This window comes from Heterocephalus glaber, unplaced genomic scaffold (assembly GCF_053883595.1).
Source record: "Heterocephalus glaber isolate CG9 unplaced genomic scaffold, H.glaber_assembly_v1.0 deba00001550, whole genome shotgun sequence".
In the NCBI taxonomy this organism is placed as follows: domain Eukaryota; kingdom Metazoa; phylum Chordata; class Mammalia; order Rodentia; family Bathyergidae; genus Heterocephalus; species Heterocephalus glaber.
The window spans coordinates 11,971,295-11,992,665 of record NW_028258343.1 but is presented as its reverse complement, the minus strand read 5'-3'; the positions used below and the strand labels follow the sequence as shown (position 1 = coordinate 11,992,665).

Below are 21,371 nucleotides of genomic sequence, written 5' to 3'. Positions count from 1 at the left end.
AATAATTATTCTAATTGGTCTGTGTAGCCAAACTATTGTGATTTAACACCTAATCAATACACATTGCTGTGATGGCTATATTCTTCTGCTGTTACTGTTTTAAGTTTTTTGAAATTCAGACTGTATTATAAACTAGAGTAAACATATTTCAAGTGCTCATTAGCCACATGTAACTAGTGGCTACCATACTGACTTATATAGCAGTGGTAATCATTATGAGGATGATTAGTTTTTAAAGAAAATGTCTTATTCAGAATATATATTTCTATTATATACCTGAGAATATTCCATATGTATATATTCTAGAAGGTTTTCAATAAGCCCAAACTTACAAGCAGCACATTTGTTTGTCAGTTGCTATAGTGCAGGTTTATCTTTTTTATTATTGTTTCCAAAGGGATCTTTTTAGACAGATTTTTCTCCTCACCCCTTCTATGAAATTTTAAGGCCATAAAAATCTGCTGGATGCCAGCATATCTCTGGAGAGCCACAAGCCATTGCTGTGTCTAAGGTTTTTATTTTTTACCACCCAGGAACCCAATTTTATCCCCTGGGGGATGATATGTCTCCCATTGCAAATGCTCACCGGAATGCTTTCTAAATCCCACACCAGTGAAATAGATCAGCCCAACTCTACTGGCTTAAGTTGTTGGTTATAGCAGACAATAAAGATAGTTATTCCCACAGTTTTTTCCTACTTCATACAGTAGTGCTTCAAGTTATTTTTTTACATAGGAAAGAATTCACTCTTCCTTTCTCTCAAATAGACAGAAAGCCTTGGGCTTAGGACGACATTTATAGTTTTTGTTTGTAACTGAGAGATGGAGCAATGTGTTGATGAAAACTTGTTTTCCATCAGCCACGTAGGGTTTTCCTCCTTGCTGGCTTTCCCAGATGCTGATGTCAGTAATGAGATTTGTGTGGGGTGGATTGAACTGCCTCTGAAATTTCGGTATTTGCTTTTGTGTCATTAAAATCCAGTTCAGATCTATTTCTCTGTGATTGTGACCTTGCCATATTGGTGCTGCCAAACCTTCAAATATGATCACCCTTCCATTAAACTCTCCCCTGAACCTGGGTGGACAGAACATCCTGGTATGTGCTGCTGCTTCACTGAGACCGTGGCTATGATCTCTCCCCATTCTTCATTCCTGCCCCTTCTCTCTCCCATCCCTCTTCTTTATTAACCACACAGCACAACATGCCCTTTTGGAGGATTTCAAGTCACTCGGACCTCTTGGCTCTACATCAAGCACTGGAATTAGAGTATTTGTAACTGTGTTCTCTAGCTGGAGATCCATGGTTTTTTATATTTCAAGTACACTGAATTTTTATGTGTGATTCAATGCCTCTGGCTCTACACATATAAATTGTCTTAAAGGATAAAATCATATTCGGAATGAGAATTCCAGAATGAAGAATTCAGATTGCTGAATGGAATTAAATTTTAGTGCTACAGAAAGGAAACTCTATGGTCTTATATTTACACCACAATAATGGTTTAAAAAAAATCTGTGGAAATTGCTGATGCACAAGGAATGAGTCCTAACTGGAATGAACAGCTTTAGCGAAGAAATCTTAACCCTCCCAAGTAGCAGCACCTGAGCTCCGTGTGGCAAGGTGATCAACAACATTCCTCAAAATGGGAGATCCTCTCAGCCCTGAGGTTTGAGTATGACTTTAGCCTACCTAGCCCAGAAAATCTGAATTGGAATGCACTCAGACTGTATAGGGGCAGTCCTATCTAGACCTGTAATTTGTGTAAATTATTGATGAAAATAATTTACTGTGACTTTATTAGCAGCCGACTTTGAAAGTGGATGCAATTTTTCTGTAATTTGTCGGGGAGGGGCCGAGAGGGGAAACAGGAATATAATATTGTCTCTTCTTTAAGTTTGGCAAACAGAATGTTCATACTGATGTGTTGTGCCTTAAAGACAAGACAGCATTTGTGTGTTACAATGTAACTTTGGTTAAAAAAATCTCTGTAGATAATGAAAAACTAAATCCTTTGTACTAATTATTAATATGACCAAATTTAAAATTCAAGCTATCAAAGTTTAAGACTGTATCAACAAGAAACCAAGTATTTGTTGCAAAAAGAAACCATCCGTAGTAATAAAGGAAAGCTTGTATTTTATTTGGGTTCTTAATAATTCCATAATTGTATGAGGCAATTATCTATGCATCCAACCATAAGGAGAAGGTTTGCGAGAGACTGTGGGACCTTTATGTAGAAAGTAAAATGTATGTAGAAGTCTCAAGTATCTTTTCTTACTGAAAAAAACTAAGGGCCATATTCATGACAACTTGCATGATTTTGAGTTTGAGACTTTTGATCCATGTGAATCGCGTAGAGAAATATCTTAACATGAAAATTATTGCCAGTTATCAACCAAATGTCTTTAGAATATGGGGTGGACATAACTTAAAATTCACATGGAGTAAATATGACTTAAATACAACTAAGCACATTTATTCCCAATGCCACTTGAGAAAATGAATTGTCATCAGCCATGAAAGGTGGATGGGCCAGATGGCTTTGAAGGAATGAAGTGAGTCTGAAAATTTCACCTAGAATATCATCAGAAAACTAAATTACACAGTGAGCCACATCCTGGCAGCTTTACCAAATTACAACAGTGAAATAGTACTGGTTCTCTGTCTTAACACATCAATCCAAGGTCTTCACATTACAGACTTGGGTGTGTTGGATTTTGCCTGTTCTGTTAATGAACAGTGGACTGCATTTGTTGCAGCAAGGACCTGTCATCGTTGTGTTTGCATGTTTTTTTTCTTGGTGTGTACCCCGTGTTGGCAACATGATACAGGTTCTCCTGTCATTTTGTATGACATGATCTCCCTTGGAGAAATTTAAGACTTTGAGATCTACAGTGTTCTAGTAGTGTCTGCACCTGCAGCTGTGTATTTAAAGCAGCACAATACGGAGTCCAGATTTGAGTCAGTGCCGCTTATCAGAGGCTGGTTCACAATAGTCCATCAGCTGAGGCCTCCGAGCCTTACTTGAGGTCAGTGCTTTGCTCACAGATCACTGCGTGCACTATGGAAACACAATTTTATTTCATCAGACTATAAACCTGATTTTCTTCATTGACTGCTGAGGCTAAGTTTATGATGGGCAGAAAGATGAGATCCCAATTTCATCAGATTAACCTTGTTCCTTAAATGTTGCTGCCTCTGCCCCCAAGTACTACAGCTAGCAAATTATGGTTGGAATCTTTTTAATAATACTATTACTAAAATAATAATACAGTTTATACTTCTGTTAACCTCTAGCTTGAAAAGAGCTATTTAAAAAGTTAGAGTTGCAACTGATTCTCAGTGGTTTGTGCACTAAAATCTTTAGTATTTATTACTGTGAATAAAAATTATTTTTCTTGTACAGCCAGTTTCTTTAAAAGACAGAATTGTCACACTACATCTAAATTTTTGGATTCAGTTTTTATATCAAGTGAGCAATTCCTCTTATGTTACTAAAGGTCTGGGCACAGAAAGAAACACCAAGAAGCTGTCTGTTATCCTCTCCCAGTGCTCCTTTACACACACACACACACACACACACACACACACACACACACCTTCTTTCTGGTTATTTGTGCAGAAAACCTGAATGTGACATTGGCACAGAACAGCTTGGCAGATGCCAACAAGATGCAGGCACAGCCTGGTCATGTGACTTCAAGCATGCTGAAAGTAGAACTCTTCCCTCCCTGTCTTAGAAGCAGAAAGTCCTCTTCCTTCCTGATCAGAAAAACAAAACAAACCAACAAATAAAAAACTAGCTCTTTGCCAGTTCTATTTACATGTGGAATATTGTGCCTTATTGTAAACTAGTTTGAAAACTCTTCTGTAACTAAAATGGATTGTTGACTTTTAAATTTACAAAATGGGTCTATTACTAGGAAAGATAACCACCTTGTGTTGCACCTTAAAAAGTATCAAGGCTGTATAATTTCAGTAATAAAATAGGTGGCCTGACAATGACACTATAGCATATGATAAAGACACTATATCCCTGAAAATGTATAAATCAGATTCAGAGTCAAAAATATTTTAGAATCATATAGTTTAGTCACAAAGAAATAGGAACACCTGTCTCTAAAATTTTTTTTCCTTTAGTCTCTGGTGAGCTAAGATTCAAAATAATGTCAACAGCATGCTCCACTATGAAGTTGTTTTTGTAAAGCACATTTGTTTATGACACACCTACATTCTCCATGAATATGGCATTTAGTATTTCTTTTAAAACAAACATAAGCATCATGAGCCAAAGTTGCGTTTTGACTCCCAACTATGGTAGCATTATGGAAATCTCACAGTCAAAGTCAAGGGATTCTGTTATGTATTAGTACAGTATAGATTATTGGGGCCTACCTAATTTAAAGAAATGTAAATTAATATTAAAAGCTTGTAAAAATATGTACATCTTTACTATTTCTCAATAAATACCTTTGCAAATGTTTCCATTTTCTTCATCCTGGCATTTTGTAGAGTCTTTATGTGTATATTTAGTATGATTCTAAATCCTGTGCATTTTTTATTTAGGTTTCTTGATGTATGTAGTTGCTACTCCTTGTGCCTAAGTTGCACAGTTTGCTATTAAGGTAACTGAGATATAACACGGTAAAATGTCTCTAACACCTTAAAGTGGCTGGTTTACTAAGAAGATATGGGTTGTATAAATTTTTACAAATAGATATCTTTATTCAAGTAGAAAGCATATTGTAGCCACAGTTCATTAAAGTGTTCCCTGTAGGTGAATGGACTGTTGTTATAAGCTATGGATTATAGTTTACAAGAATCTTTCAAGAAAATAAAGGAGTATTTTTCTGATATGGACTTAGCAGCTCCTTTATTATCTTGTGTATAGCATTGATTTTCTTTATAAATCTGTTGTTCACTTGGAAATCAGAGGCGAATGTCAGAGCAACTTCTGCCTATTTGGAACTTTTAAAAATTTATCCTCCAAATTAGCAAAATCTGAGTGGAATTATGTGAGAGCATTCTGATGAGCAGTGAGCCTTATGCCCTACCAAAATTAACTAGGGTTGCCAGGAATACAAGAAATATACTTAGAATGGGTTGCCTATGTAAACTTTCTTTATATCCTCTTACATCTGTTTACCTTTGAAATCTGAGTTAGCGAGGAAGATTAAATCTGTGTACCACATTCCACTTCTCCCCTGGACTCCAAACAAGTATATCTTCATTGCCTGTGTCTTCATCTGCTTGTAAGAAAGGTCCTCTCCAAGCACCAAGTCCAACCCAGGGCTTGTGCTTCTGTCAGTTCATGTCTCCCACAACAACCACCCAGGCTGTCACTGTATCCCACCCAGCGTATCCCACCTGGATCACTGCACAAGCCTAGCTGGATGTCCTGCTTTGGCTCTTCCACCCTGTCAACATCACGGTAGCCAGGGTGGCCTGAGATCTTGTCCGTCCTCACCCCGAAAACCTCCATCAGGGGCTTCCCACCTCACCCAGCACAAAAAGCATGGTACTCAACAATGAGTGTGAGTCCTTCATGAATGGTCTAGGGGTCATCATAAGCTGTCCATCTTCATGCTCTGTTTTGCTCTGGTGCATTCCACACTATCAAACAGGCACCCTTGTATTCTTGGCAGGTACCTGCACCCACCTGCAGCAGGACATCTGTGCTTGTTATTCTTTCTGAGTGAGAAAGTTTCCATCCACGCATCTGCAGCACTTGTGTTCTGAGTTTTCTCCAAGTCTTTACTCAGCGGCCACTGTGGAGCTGAATAGGTCTCCTTCTATAAAATTACACATGCTTCCCTGGAGCTTCCCATTACTCCACTTTACCATTAAACTATGCTCAATCCTTAGGTTTGTCTAACACTGTGTATCCATCTTTTATATTATATGGCATACCCATAATGATATATGCTCTGTGAAGACATGGGTTTGGTTTTGTTTTATTCATTTCTATATAGTCAGTGTTTGCAGACATATCTACATAGTGGGTGCTCAGAGTATCTGTTAAATAAATGTTTACACAATGAGAAAACATTTATAGGGTCATGATCAGGAATTAAAGAGACTTGTACTGATAGAACTACATTGCAGCTGAAAAAAGAAAACATACAGGTAAGTTTGGAGGAAAACAATGTAAGTTATTACAACATACTAGAGTGTTTTATGGCCTACTAATTTATGACAAAAAGGACCAAGGATGGGCATAAGTAAAGATGTATTTGGAAAGAGGTTATTCATCACCCAAGAATGCTCTGCTGGGTGAAAGCAAATGTAACGATGGAGCGACCGCATCCTTACTTCTCTTATTTTTTAAAAAAGTATACAGCATCAGTAGATTTAGTGACTTAATTTATTTAAAGCCACAAAAATGTCATGTCAAAAAGCAGATCCCTCTGCAGGTGCTTTGAATCATGATTCTGAGTCCCTGACATTAAAAAAGTGAATGATTCTCCTTAATGAGAAAGATAGCTATTATTTAATATCTGTGCATGTTTTTCTATTTAAGAAAACAGTTACGAGGTGTCATCCTTAACTGTTCTCATACATGGGCCACTACATAAGTCAGACTTAAACTGAACTGGGTCAGAGTCAATTCTTGGAGTACGCTGTGGTCAGCAAAGCTGCTCCCTCAGAACGTCACAGGTGCACATTCACTGTACCCAAGCCCCAACTTTCGGTGAGAATGGCAGCCATGACCACTTTGAGTTCTCTCAGACCTCTTTCAAACCTCTCTCAGGACCACATCAGCGCACATGTTGAAAAACGATCCAACATAATATCCGAAGGAATCACTGACAATCACATCACTGTACACGCCAGTTAGTTGCATTCCTAACAAAAATTTTTCTCTGGGGCTATATTTTCTTGTCGTGACATCTTTGGCTTTTGTGTATGGCAGCTGCTATTATGAAATCATCTAAATTCTCATCTGAGCTTTCAGTGAAAAACGTGTGCATGGATCAGGAAACTCCTAGTAAATCTCTCTCTACAGCAGCACAACAGAGCGGGAGGGAGTTAGAGTGGAACTGCTTGTGGAGACACCAAAACAGCCTTTAAAATGAAGAGGCCCAGAGGAAGTGAGTCCTGAGCTGCAACTGGAAGGACAAAAGCAGGAAGGCCAAGGGAAAGGGGACAGGAACCGTAGCATCCATACAAAATGGAAATACAAGGGAGGGGTGGTGCAGCTAAGGAACTGCAAACAATTCTGGTTTACGGAGCATTCCAGTGAACAGGGAATAGTAAGAAATGAGCCCAAAAAATAAATGAGGCCAGATCATAAGTATTTTCTGCTGATGAGTTTTGATTTTATCCTGTGATCAGTAGATGTCAAGTGAGAGGGTCATAAACCAGGGGGGTTACGGTGCCCAGATTTGTACTTATAACAGTTCCTCTAGCCACACTGTGCAGAGTGAGGGACCGGAGAGGCTGGCACAGAGTTAGGGATAGATTCCTGGACGAGTGGGGAAAGAAGCGCACGGATTTAAAGAAGTTAACGTGTTCATGATAATCAGAAATTAGCACTTATTGCTGCTTCTCCTCATTGCTCAGGCAAACCCAGCCTGACCTCCAGGTTTTCAGCATGGACAGTCTGGTAGACAGTACTGCAGGTCTCAAGAGGTCAAAACCACAAAAGAAGAAAAAGATTCTGATTGCTGTTTTATTGTGGTTGGTAGGCTTATTTTTGAAGAAAGATATTAACTCCAGTATTTTAAAATGTTAATTTGACTTAGTACAATTGTCTTACATGTATTATATGTTCTTTGGCCTAATAGGCATATATGATAGTTAAGGTTATAAGATCTTACAAGATAAATAAATGAATTTGATGATGGAAAAATTAAAAGGGTGTGGAGGGAGAGGGGAAAAGAAGGGAACTGAAATGTGTTATATACCTGTACCAGACCACCCTGTGAACATAATCATTATGTACTGCAAACATGTACTAATAAAAGTAAAAACAATTTAAAAATATAAACATAATAATGTCAATTTGGAATGAACTGGGCCAAAAAGTAGAGTTGTCCAGTAGGAAGCTGGATTTGCAGCAGCTTGCTAGTTTTTTTCTTAAATACCTAGCCAGATCACAACTGAGTTTCTCTGAGAATAGCAAGTGAAATCCTAAATGATTTCATCAAATCATATTCATCAGTCATTTAGAAAGCATTTACCATTTATGTGAACTTGAACGGTGCCAGAGATGTAGAGGTTGTGATTAAAATATATGGTAAATGTTCAAATTTTTAGAATGACAGTAAAAAACACAGCCATTAATTCCTCTCAAAATATTACCTCTGTCTTGGAACCCACTTGCCCCATTGTTCTTGCCACTTTCTGAAGCAGTTCTCGAAGTCCTCTGTCCTGAGTGTCTTTAGTTGCTACTGTGACTGCCTGGATCAGTTCAAAACATTTACTTTGCATGGTCATTTTGACTTTGGGAAGAGCCAGAAGTAGTATGGTGCCAGATCCAGTGGATAAGGTGGATGACAACACATCATAATGTCATTTGTCAGAAATTGCTGTAAATGCTTAATAAAAGGATCAGCAATTTGATGAATGTTTACATTTTTAAAAGTTTTACAGTAAAAGATACTGGCCATTAATCTCCCTGAAAATATTCAAAGTACTCCCTCTCACTTTGAATACCATCCCGTAGTTCTTGGCAATGTGTTTTTTTACTATAATGTGTTTTTATTAATCAAAACATTAACCATCATTTTTGATCACCCTTTGCAAAATATATATGCAAGGGTACCATTTAAATAGTTAATTTATTATTTGGGGTTGCTAATTGATTTAACTTCATGCTTTTTCTCATCCTCTGCCTCATTCCAATGTGCAATAAAGATAAACTAGTAATACATCTAGATTTATAAGCCTGAAGAAATTTAAATGCCTCTATAAAGTAAGCATGAAGTAGCTCACATCTACTAGGAAACATGCAACTCTTAATTTATTTGGAAAAGAAAGCAAACATATTAGAGAAAGAGCTCCAAGACAGAATGACAGCTCACTTAGTCACTCTTAGATTAATGTATTAATAAACATGGTGATCATTAAAAAATGTTATGATGGAATAAATTATTCTATGAGGCTGGACAGCAATCTCCAGTTTGAGAATAGAAAGTAAAATGGATGCCAAGCACACACCGGTGAAAGCATTCTCTTCGGTTCATGCAATTACCTCTACAGTAGTTATGAGAACAGCAGGGGTAGGGTCAGAGAGACACTGGCAAGGACCCTAAGAAAAGCTGGTATAATTTCATTTTTAAGCTTTAAAGATTTACAAGTGAGAAGTGTAGTTTCCAAATTTTGAGCAGCCACTGATTACACAAATTTTGGGCGATGTAGTTCTGCTTCACTGAAGAACTGGTTTTAAAGAAGAGAAAAGGGGATGGGCATGGAGGTACTTGCCGGTAATCCCAGCATTCTGGGAGGCTGAGGCAGGAGTATCAGAAATGAGACTAGCCTGGTCAACTTAGTAACTTAGCAAAACCATGTCTCAAAATGAACAAAAGGGCTCTGCGATGTAGCTCATTGTGAAGGTCTTGGGTTCCATCCCCAATCCCAAAAGGGAGGGAGGATTTCCCTTGCTTCTGCCCCAGTGGAGCAGACATGTTTATCTTTGCATCTTCTTTTGTATACTTGAAGCCTTTGCTATTGATTCACTCATTCACTTGGTGTCCACAAGACAGAGAGAGACCGATGGTACCACTGTAACAAAGGGAGCACATAGGATGTAGTCAGGGTTTGATTTCGTCACTAGCTTTGGAACAGGCTCCAGAGCAAGCAGGCTGATGGGAGGAAGAGGAAGGAAACTAAACTTTGAGGAGACTAATAGTAATACAGGAGGTTACCATATTTGACCACTTTTTTCCTGGTACTGAATTCAGGGCCTTCGCGCTGAGCTACATCCTCAGCACCACCTCCCCTTTCTTTGTGAGACAGGGTCTTGATACATTGCCTAGACTGGGATTCAACCTCCTGCCTCAGCCTCACAGAGGGCTGGGATTACAATGTGCATCTCTATGCCAGGCTTTGTTACTTCATTGAGTTAGTCCTGTCTTGGGTCTGTAATATTATGTATTATTATTTGCATTGTATAATTTAGCTGGCCCCCAAGGTCACCTGATTTGTAGGTGATGCAGACAGTTGGAATGTGGGTCTGACCGATGGATTTTACCTGGACTATGAAGTTGGCTCCTTGCACTGTGTCTGCTGTCTGGTTACTGCCGTTGAGTTGCTCAGAGGTGGTGGAGTGAAGATCTAAGGAAAAAAATCAGGTGCAGCTGAAGGCTAAGGAGTTCACTGTAATCTTCTCTTCCCATAGATACCAATGCCGCCTGAGCCACCTCTGTGTTGCTTTTGTGAGAAATGGCGCCCATGCAGCAAAAACCTTACCTTTGGAGCTAAGTGATAAATCCTTACCTCATGATTTGGCTTGGCACCACAATTATCCCCAGCCCTTTATGAAGACCCAGGATATCACTACCGAGTTAAAGTTGCTGACTTGATTAGCATTTAGGTTAGAGCACATTTTCCAGAGTCCTCTTTTTCAAATCGCCATCACTGGGTCCAACACTCATATCAACAAGTCTTAGCACAGCTGGCTTGTAGACGCTCTGACCTAAAGAGAGATCCCGGGGGAGTCCTGGACAGGCTTTTGACCACAGTTGGGAAGTAGGAAGGTTCTGGGGCTGCCTAATGTGGGGAATGAAAATCACAGTGGGCCACTGTATGGAAGTTCCTAAAGAGTGCAGAAAATATTTTCAGAAAAAACTTGACCAGTTTTGTATCTTTCCTAAAATTCTATAATGTACACAGTTTTTAAAATTTCAGTGAAATGGCGATTAAAGTTACTGTCTTGATGATTTTTCAGCGTGGCATCAGTGGTATTAAGTTCGCTCATGTGTGCAGTCATCACCACTGTCCATCCACAGAACTCTTTTTCATCTTACACAACTGAAACTTTGTACCCACTGAACATTAATTTCCCATTTTCTCTTCCGCTTACTCCCTGGTAACCACCAGTCTCCTTTCTATCTCTGAGAATTTGACTTTAGAAGCAGAATTGTGTAGTATTTATTCTTATGTGTTTATTTCTTTTAACATAATGACCATAAGGTCACCCTTGACTTCTTTCCCTTTTAAGGCTGAATATTACTCCATTGTATGCTATACTGTGTTTTAATGATACAGTTGTTTTCTCATGGGCATTAAGGTTACTTCTAACTTCTGGCTATTGCAAATAACAGTGCTATGATCCTGATTGTAGTAACACCTCTGAACTCCCACTCCAAACTCTTTGGGGTATCTATCCAGAAAAGGAATTCCTGAATCATATGTTAATTCCACTTTAATGTTTTGAAGAGATTCCATACTGTTTTCCATCACAGGCACACCATCGTACATTTCCACCAGTAGCTCATAAGTGTTCACATTTTTCCCACATCATCACCAACACTAAATTTTTCTGTTTTGTTTCCATTTTCTTTCTTTTTTTTTTTTTCGAGTTTTCATCGTAATGGGTGAGTTTTCATCTTACTGTGGTTTTGGTTTGCATTTTCATAACTATTCTGGTTTATTGGTAACTATTCTGATTTATTGCTTCTTTGGAGGAATGTCTAAATCTTTTGCCTGTTTTAAAACTTTTCTGGTTGTTGAATTGAATATTCTTAATATTAACTCCTCATAACATATTTGATTTACAATATATTTTTGTTCATAGAGTTAGGATTTCAATAGCTTGATAGCAAACCTAACTTCTTTTATATACTAAATATCACCCTTTTTAGGAAATCATCATACCTCTGGACATATGGTTCAACCCTAGTCCATAAGCACACCCCATTCTATTTGCCCTGGTAATTTATCTGTCTAAAGATGGTCATACTCCATCCTATTTCCCATGGTAATGTGTTGAAAGCTGAGTACAGGACCAAAGCCATGCTTATGCAAATATAATCCATGACATTATCTCTAAAAAAAAAGTTATCTTTCTGAGGCCAGTAGCTGTGGTGGCTACATCCATGTGCACTGCCAGGGACATCTCTCCTACCCTACTGGGAGAGAACATGAATAGGAAGCCAACTGGGAGGAGACAGAGGTCAGACATCCAACCCTGGCAATATTGCCACAGATTTAGTTTCAGTATGTTGGGAGACTGAACTCCAATGCAATAATCATAACTTGATAGTTTTTTCAATTCATGCACCAAAAGCTTTTCTTTTGTCTCTCCCTTAAACTTATCTGATTTCAATTCCTGTCATTTTCAGTCAAGAGGATGCACACTAACATGCATTTGTTTGAAAATGTTTTTTCTTGGAGACAACAGTCCAAAGTGTGCCCTTAATCAACGTGTGGGTGAATAAAGGAGATTAGAGTTGGTCACCCAAAGTCTGTAAAGTGGTTTTGCCCCCCACCCACCCGCTATTACTATCCCTAGATCTGCTGATTCAGCCACACACTGGCCAGAACTTTTAGGGCTGGAAAAGACATGGAAGGGAAGAACTAGAGCTTTAAAAAATCTCAAAATGGTTTAAAATTGTTTCTTTAAATTATCTCCCCCTTCTAAATTATAGTGCTCTGGATGGATCCTGGCACCTCCCTTTAAGTCACCCCACAAATTTGCCTATTGAGAAATTGGAATCTCAGTGCTCCTTCTGCCTCTCCTACCTCACTTCCCACCCTGTGAGCACATCAACTAATTATCTGTGAACTCAAGTTTAGAACAAACTTAGCTAACTGGGTGTCAGATTCTATGACCACATCTGAATGTTTCTTTGGAAAAAAATTTAACCTATAACTTGAGTGATTACAGTCTCACTTGTAGGCGAGAAACACGCCAAAGAAAAAGAGCAATGCTGAGTCATAGAAAGTTTCCATCACTGTGTATAACCACAGCCAGCATGGTGGTTAAGTGTGCTGCTATTTGGGATGGGATGGCCTCCAGCAGTGCATTGCTGGATGCTTCATCGCCAAAGTAATGAGAATGAGAGTTGGCATGACCACTAAGAGGTGAGCCTGGTGGAGAGCAACTGGGAGCAGCACTCTCAAGGGGATTAATGCTGTGCCACAAGTCCTGAGGGACTGGACTGGGTAACTCATCACAATCCTGTGATAAAGAGAGTTAGACTTCTTCAACTCATTGACTGGCTTTCTGTTGTCCTATCCAACCTGTGTCGCACATGTGTTTGCCACTCATGGTGCTGCATACTGTGAGACCTTAGCCAGAGGCCAATGCCAGCCCCTAGACACCCACAACTGGGAGCTACTCTTCTTTTTACTAAAGCACCCGATCTCAGGCATTTTATTATAGCAATAGAAAATGAACTGAGTGTGTATGTTTTCTTTCTTTTCCTACTTTTTATGTATCTCCAGTATTTCCATTCTTCCATCCACACTGAAAATATGAACAAAAACCTTTTATATCGACAAAAACCTTTCTTATTTTTGCTTTTTAAAATTTGTGCTGTAATAATTACACTCACATTAGTGAATTGATACCTGTATGTGTGTCCGTGTGTGTATTACACATTATATAAATATATATTATATACATGCATATTATAGTGGCATCTTAGTGGTACCTCAGTTCACGAACTTAATTCTTTCCATTATTCTGGTCACAAATCGAGTTGTATGAGAACCAAATCAAATTTTCCCATAAGGTCAACATTGAACCTACCCATTGAAATAGATACAGATATAGATACAGATATAGATATAGATATAGATGTAGATGTAGATGTAGATATATTTGATGTATATGTCTTGATCATTTTAACTCCTCTTCCTGACACTGCCCTTCTCCCTTCCCACCTTCCTATTTCTACAAAGTCTACTTTTCTTTTTCCTACCATCACTCTTTTATATTGGCCTTTATTTATATTTTGGGTTTCTCATATAAGAGAAATCATGCAATGTTTAGCCATCTGTATCTAATTTATTTCACTTAGTATTATGGTCTCAAGTTCCATCTATTTTCCTACAAATGACTGAAATTTATCCTTCTTATGGGCTAAGTAAGCAATATATTGTGTGTATATACCACATTTTTAATCTATTCATCTGTTGATTGACATATAAGCTGCTGCTATCATTTAGCTATTGTGAATTGTGCTGATTTAAATGTGGGTATGCATTTATCACTGCAATATACTATCTTTAACACTTTCAGAAAAATATCCTGAAAAGGTAAAGGTGCATTAAATGGAATTTCTATGTCTAGTTTTTTGAGGAATCTCCATCCTCATTCCAATAGTGGTTATACTAGTGGGAATCCCAGACAGCATGCAAACACGGAGTTAGGAGCAAAAAGCTGCTTTAATAATGCCAGTGGCTGAACAAGTGACTCCTGTCAGTCTCGAGAGCCCTACATAGAAGTTTGTTCTTTGTATACCTCTTTGTACATTGATGAGGCTTAATTTCATAGAGTTTCCCTGGGAATATAGCAAGCAGGATTTACACAAAGCAAAGCAGCAGTGGAGGAAAAGCAAAGTGTTCTGACAGGACTTTCTCAGTCTGTTACTCTCCTTTGGTGACAGATTACAGAAATTTTCATGATTACTCAGATACATTCCACAAAGAGCATAGTTACCTACTTAACCATAGTTGCCTAATTACACAGAGGGGTGGTTTCCTCTCGCACTAGTTTATATTCTCAAAAATATGTAAAAGGATTCTTTTTTCCCCACAACCTCACCAGCATTTACTGTTTCTTGAGTTCTTGACATAACCATTTTTACTGGAGTAAGATGGAATCCCCGTGTTGTTGTGATGTGGATTTTTCTAGTGGCCAAAGATGCTGAACATTTTTTCATAAACTTATTGGCCATTTGTACTCCTTCTTTTGAGAAGTGTCTATTTATATCCATTGCCCATTTTTGGAATGGATCTTTTATTTTGGATGGACTTTTTTTTTCTTTTTTAGTTCTTCACATATTCTAGATATTAATACTCCATCCAAGGAGTAACTGGCACAATGTTTTCCCCATTCTGTTGGTTGTCTCTTCACTCCATTAACTGCTTCTTTTGCTGTGCAGAAGCTATTTAATTGATTTGATATAATCCCATTTGTTGTTGTGCTATTTTTGTACAGTTCAGGTTCTGTTTAGGAAATCCTTGCCTATGCCTGTGTCTTCAAGAGTTTGACCGATTTTGTCTTCTAGGAAATTCATTATTTTTGTTTGTATATCTACCTCTTTGACCTATTTTGATTTGATTTGATTTGAGTACAGTATGAAAAACATGGATCTAGATTCATTCTTCTGCAAATAAATAACCAGTTTTTCTGGTGCCATTTGTTAAAGAGGCTGTCTTTTCTCTTGGTTATGTTTTAGACTCCTTTGTCAAAATTTGGATAGCTGAAAGCATGTGGATGTCTCGGCATGGTTTTATCGCACTAGTCAACATATCTATTTTTGTGCCAGTACCATGCTGTTTTTATCACTGTAGCTTTATAGTGTAACTTGAAATCCAAGATTGCAATGCCTACTGCTTTGCTTTTGTTGCTCATAATTGCCATGGCTATTCTGGGACTCTTCTGGTTCCATATAAATTTTAAGATTGATTTTATAGTTCTGTGAATGGTGTCATTTTGATTGGAATTACATTAATCAAATATCATTTTTGGTAATATATTTATTTTAAAAATATTGGTTCTGCCTATCTAAGAATAGAGGATGTCTCCATTTTCTAATGTCCTCTTTGATCTCTTTTTTCAGAGTAGAATAGCTTTCCCTATAGAAGTCTTTCATTTCCTTGCTTAGGTGAATCTTAGGTATTTTTTTTGAAGCTACTACGAATAAGATTGTTTTCCTGATATCTGTCTTGAAAATTTTATGTGTTAATTTTGTATCCTGCCACTTTGCTGAATGTGTTTATTCTAGGACACTTCAGGTGGAGTTTTTTGGGTCTTCTAGTAAAGGACCATGTTGTCTGCAAATAAGGATAGTCTTCCTTTCTTATATGTATCTTTTTAAAATTTCTCCTTCTTGCCTCATTGCTCTGGAGAAAGCAGAACCTTTTAAATTTAACATCTTAATGATAAACTCTAAAAGAAGGAGTTTCTATTGCAGCAACTGATAGGCCCTTAGTGCCAGGAAACACATTATGTTCACGAAATATGTCATGAACTTGACAGCAATGACAGCAATGAGGCTGTTGTCAGACAATTGTCTGTCTTTTTATAGGGAAGTAATTTAAGTTTGAAAGTACAATTTCTTAAACACTATGGCCAGAAATAAGTTGCCTTCCTATCCTGAAATTTCTTTCCTTAGCTAATGACAAAATTGTCCATAATTACTAAGTGCATTCGTTGTGTTTTGTTTTCAAAAAGTGTCTAGAAGAATTTCTTCTGAACACTTAACTTTAATTGTGTTTATTAACTACAAAACATAAGATATTTGTCAATTCAGACCATAAAGCATTCTATTTTGAGGCTGCTTTTTCTGTTTCTCTGGATAAATAAGAAGTGAAATGTCTTTAGCATAACCAATCCCATCCTGGAAAAATATTCCATTTGTTTCTCTCTTTGGATTTTTAAAAATTAAAACAAACTAAACTGAAATAAAACAAGTCAAAACAGAATATCTGTACCAGTGGAGGCAAGTGGAACTAAAGTAAATTTTCTATTCAAAACAATGTCTAAATGAAGTCTAAATTCATCAACCTTGCACTCCCTAATAATGTGACATGTTTACAATGTTGAAGGAAATCAGGTGTTTTCATGCTAAATGAAAATAAAATTTATGTACTGTTATTACCATATTCTCTGCCTGGTGTTTCTCACTCTATTCATCATTAAAGGCTGCTCAATAAATACTGTGCAAACTGCATATGGCGATGTCATGCAGTAATAATTGAAAAATCGACCATAAATAACTATCCACTAGTACCACAGAGAAAGTTAAGGGTTTAAGAGGCAATGTTTGCCTTCCAATTGTTAAATGCTTAAAACTGAGGCATTGGTCTATGTTCCTTCCACATCTGATACACTAGAAGTAAGGCTTGGGTGCAGGAGTTCCAGCCCAAGACCAGGTCTACATGCATCATCCTCTGAAGAGCTGAGTAGTCAGTGAGTGCACTGATGTGAATTCAGAGATAGCAAGATTTTTCTACCCAACTATATTTAAAAACCTCTTGGAGAAAAACTTAACTTTTCTACCTTTGTGTTAGTCTTCTATCACTCTGTTAAAAGTATCCCAAAATGTAGCAGCTTAAAACACAAAGCATGTATTACCTCACCTAGTGTCAAAGAGTGAGGGATCTAGGAATAGCTCAGTTGGATGCTTGCAGCTCAGGGTCACTCACAAGATTACAGTCAAGCCGTCTGCCAGGACTGTAGTCATATCCGGGCTTGCTGGGCTGGAGAATTCCATCCCAAACTCTTTTATATGTTTGATGGCAGGAATCATTTATTCCCCACGTCTTGGCTGCCATATGGATCTTTCCATAATCCTGGTCCCAACATGGCAACCTCAAAAGAGAGATCAGAGGAGAAGTATATTAGTCACCTTTCCAGTGCTGGCCAGAACAATTTGAAGAAAGATTTATTTTGACTCCCTTCTTTAGTTCATGCTCATTTGGATCCAATGCTTTAGGCCTGTGCTGGTGGCAGAAGGGCATGATGGAGCAAAGTTGCTTACTTCATGGCAGCCAGGAAGCACAGTGAGAGAAGAACTTGAGAAGTTATGTCCTTCAAAATCACACCAACTGCTTCATCCAACTAGGCCCCACCTTCTATTGGCCTGTTCAGCTCTGACCACATAAGTGGGTTAATCCAATCACCTCTTCGTGACTCAATACAATCAATTTGACAATCAAAATTAACTACCACCAGTCAGCTTACACATCTCCTTACACCTTCCTTTATTTTCAAATAAACACAATGACAAAAAACATGTATTGCCTCACCTGATGTCTAAGGGGGAGGAATCTAGGAGGAGCTTACCTGCATAGTTCCAGCTCAAGATCACTCACAAGATTACAGCTAAGCTGTCTGCAACAACTGTGGTCTTCTCCAGGCTTTCTGGGCTGGAGAATTCTCTCCAGTGCTCACTCAAATGGTTGATGGCAAGAATCGTTTCAAGTCTGGGTCTTTTTTATTTTTCTTAAATTCTTTTCTTGATACATTTTAGGTATACAATACACTTACATTCATCATTGTGTGCTTGTACCTGTACATAATGCATCTTGGTTCTTATTTTTTCCCCATTCCCTGTCCTCCTTTCACCTGCTCCACCCTTCCCTATTTACAAAGACTTTGTTTCCATTTTTTCCTTTTTCTCTTAATTTTTCCTTTCCCTTCTTTCCCTTCCCCTTCCCCTTCCACTTCCCCTACCCATTTGGACCTTTTCTTCCTATTTCAACTATCAATTATTCCTTTTAATCATTTTAATCCTTATTTACACTTTCAGTTTCTCACATCAGAGAAACTTTTCAGTAATTACACAGGTGTGTCCTATTTATTTAACAAGTGTATTGCCTCAATATGCATCCATTTAACTATAAATGTCTCTAGTTTCTCTTTTATGGCTGAGTAGTACTCCATTTCATAAAAAAAAAAAACCTCACATCTTCTTTATCCAGTCTCCAGTTGATGGGCACTTGGGCTGTTTCCAAGCTTTAGCTATTACAAACTGTGCTGCTATAAACATGGGTGCACATATATCACTGTGGTATGACTCTTTTAATTCTTTTGGGAAGATACCCAGCAGGGAAATAGCTGGGTCAAATGGGACCTGTAGTCCTAGTTCTTTGAGGTGTCTCCATACTGATTTCCACAGTGGTTTCACCAACAATGGAGAAGGGTTCCTTTCTCCCCACACACCCGCCAGCATTTGTTATTGGTTTTTTTCTTGGTATCAGCCATTCTTTCTGTGGTGAGGTGGAATCTCGGTGTTGTTTTCATCTGGATCTCTCAAATAACCAGTGAGGTTGAACATTTTTTCATATATTTATTTGCTGCTTTTACTTCTTGTTCTGAGAAATGTCTGTTCATTTCAGATGGCCATTGTTTTTCCTTAAGTTCTTTATTGGTACATTTTAGGTATACAATTTGTTTACATTTATCATTGGGTGTTTGTACCTGTAGATGGTGTATCTTGTTTCTTATTTTTTCCCATTACCTGTGCACCCTTCACCCCCTCCACCCTTCCCTATTTACATAGACATCAAAGCAGCCTAAGTGCCCATCAATTGGAAACTGGATAAAGAAGATGTGTTTTTTTTAATAAAATGGAGTACTATGCACCCATAAAGAACAAAAAATTAGAGTCATTTATAGCTAAATGGATGCAAATGGAGGCCATACTCTTAAGTGAAATAAGTAGGACACACATGTAAATACTGAATAGTTTCTCTACTGTGAGAAACTGGTAGTGTAAACAAGGGTTAAAATGATTAAAATGAATAATTGATAATTTGAAATAGGAAGAAAGGTCCAAAGATGAAGGGGTGAAGGGAGGGGAAGGGAAAGAAAAAGAGGGATAGGAAAAACTATGAGAAAGGAAAAAAAATGGAAATGATGTCCAGATGGCCAGTTTTGAATTGAGTCTCTGAATTTGGGGGTCTGATTTTTTTTCAGTTCTTTATATATTCTAGATAGTAGTCTTTTGTCTGAGATACAGCTGCTAAAAAAATTTTCCCACATTGTAGGTTGTCTCTTAGCTCTGTTGGTGGTTTCTTTTGCAGTGCAGAAGCTTTTTTAAAAGGTGAGATCCCAGTTCTTGATTCTTTGTGCTAGTTCCTGTGCTACTGAGGGTTTGTTCATAAAGTCTTTTCCTATGCCAATGTCTTCAAGAGTTCTACCTAACTTATCTTCCAGCAAGATTAGTGTTTCTGTTTTAATATCTACATCTTTAATCCACTTTGATCTTAGTGCAAGGTGATAAATATGGGTCTAGTTTTAATCTTTTGCAGGTTGAAATCCCGTTTTTCCAACACCATTTATTAAAGAGGCTATCTTTCTTCCAGTGAGGGTGGTTGGCTCCTTTGTCAAAGATGAGGTGGCTGAGTATGTCTGGAGTTGTTTCTTCATCTTCTAATCTGTTCCACTGATCCTTGGGTCTGTTTCTTTGCCAGTAACATGCTGTTTTTATCACAGTAGCTTTGTAGTATAGTTTCAAGTTGGGGATTGTGATACCCCCTGCCATGTCTCTGTTGCCCTAAATTGCTTCTGGTATTCTAGGTCTCTTCTTGTTCCAAATGAATTTTTGGATTGTTTTCTCTAGTTCTGTGTAATGTATTGTTGGAATTTCAATCAGCATTGCATTAAATCTATATAGCAGTTTTGGAAGTATGGCCATTTTCAGTATATTGGTTCTTCCTACCCAGGAGCAAGAGATGTCTTTCCATTTTCTTACATCCTCTTTGATCTCTTTTTTTCAGAGTGCTGTAGTTTTCTGTGTAGAGGTCTTTTGCTTCCTTTGTTAGATTGATTCCTAGATATTACAATTTCTTTTGGATGCTATTGTGAAAGGGATTGTTTCCCTAATTTCTCTCTCAGTGAGTCTGTTATTTGTGTACAAGAAGGCTATTGATTTTTGAGTGTTGACCTTATATCCAGCTGCTGTACTGAATCTGTCAATTAAGTCTAGAAGTCTTTTGGTGGACTTTCTTGGGTCTTCTATATAAAGTTTCACATCATCAGCAAATAATGACAGTTTAACTTCTTCCTTTCCTATCTTTATTCCTTTTATTTCTCTCTTTTCTAGTTGCTGTGGCTAATGTTTCCAGAACAATATTGAACAGGAGTGGTGATAGTGGGCATCTTGTCTTGTTCCTGATTTTAGGGTGAAAGTTTTCAGTTTTTGATCACTTAGTATGATGTTGGCTATTGGTTTTCCATAGATAGCCTTAATCAGATTGAGATAAAGACCTTCTATTCCAATTTTGTACATGGTTTTTATCATGAATAGGTGTTGGATTTTGTCAAATGCTTTTTCTGCATCTATTGAGATGACCATATGGTTTTTGTCCTTTACTCTGTTAATATGGTGTATTATTTTTATTGATTTACATATGTTGAACCATCCTTGCATCCCTGGGATAAATCTGACTTGGTCAGGGTGTATGATCTTCTTGATGACACTCTGTATTCTGTTTGCCAGTATCTTGTTGAAAATTTTTGCATCTATGTTCATTAGGAAGATTGGCCTGTAGTTCTCTTTTTGGGTTGGGTCTTTCCCTGGTTTTGGAATCAAAGTAACACTTGCTTCCAGGAATGAATTTGGAAGTATTGCTTCCCTTTCAATTTCTTTGATGAGTTTAAAGAGTAATGGCAATAGTTCTTCTTTAAATGTCTTGTAGAATTCAGCAGTGAAGCCATCAGGACCTGGGCTTTTCTTTGTTGGTAA

General features: G+C 37.8%; 1 protein-coding gene across 8 annotated transcripts in view; it reads left to right on the top strand.

Moving 5' to 3' along the window:
• Positions 1–4,485, top strand: part of Eya4 (EYA transcriptional coactivator and phosphatase 4) — a 144,447-nt gene extending 139,962 nt beyond the window's left edge. For all 8 annotated transcript variants that reach the window (XM_087190090.1, XM_087190089.1, XM_087190095.1 and 5 more), the window contains one exon: positions 1,196–4,485. In XM_087190090.1, the coding sequence (XP_087046216.1) occupies positions 1,196–1,276 (81 nt within the window). In that variant the 3' untranslated portion in view covers positions 1,277–4,485. The remainder of the gene's footprint in view (positions 1–1,195) is intronic.
• The last annotated feature ends 16,886 nt before the right edge of the window (positions 4,486–21,371 follow it).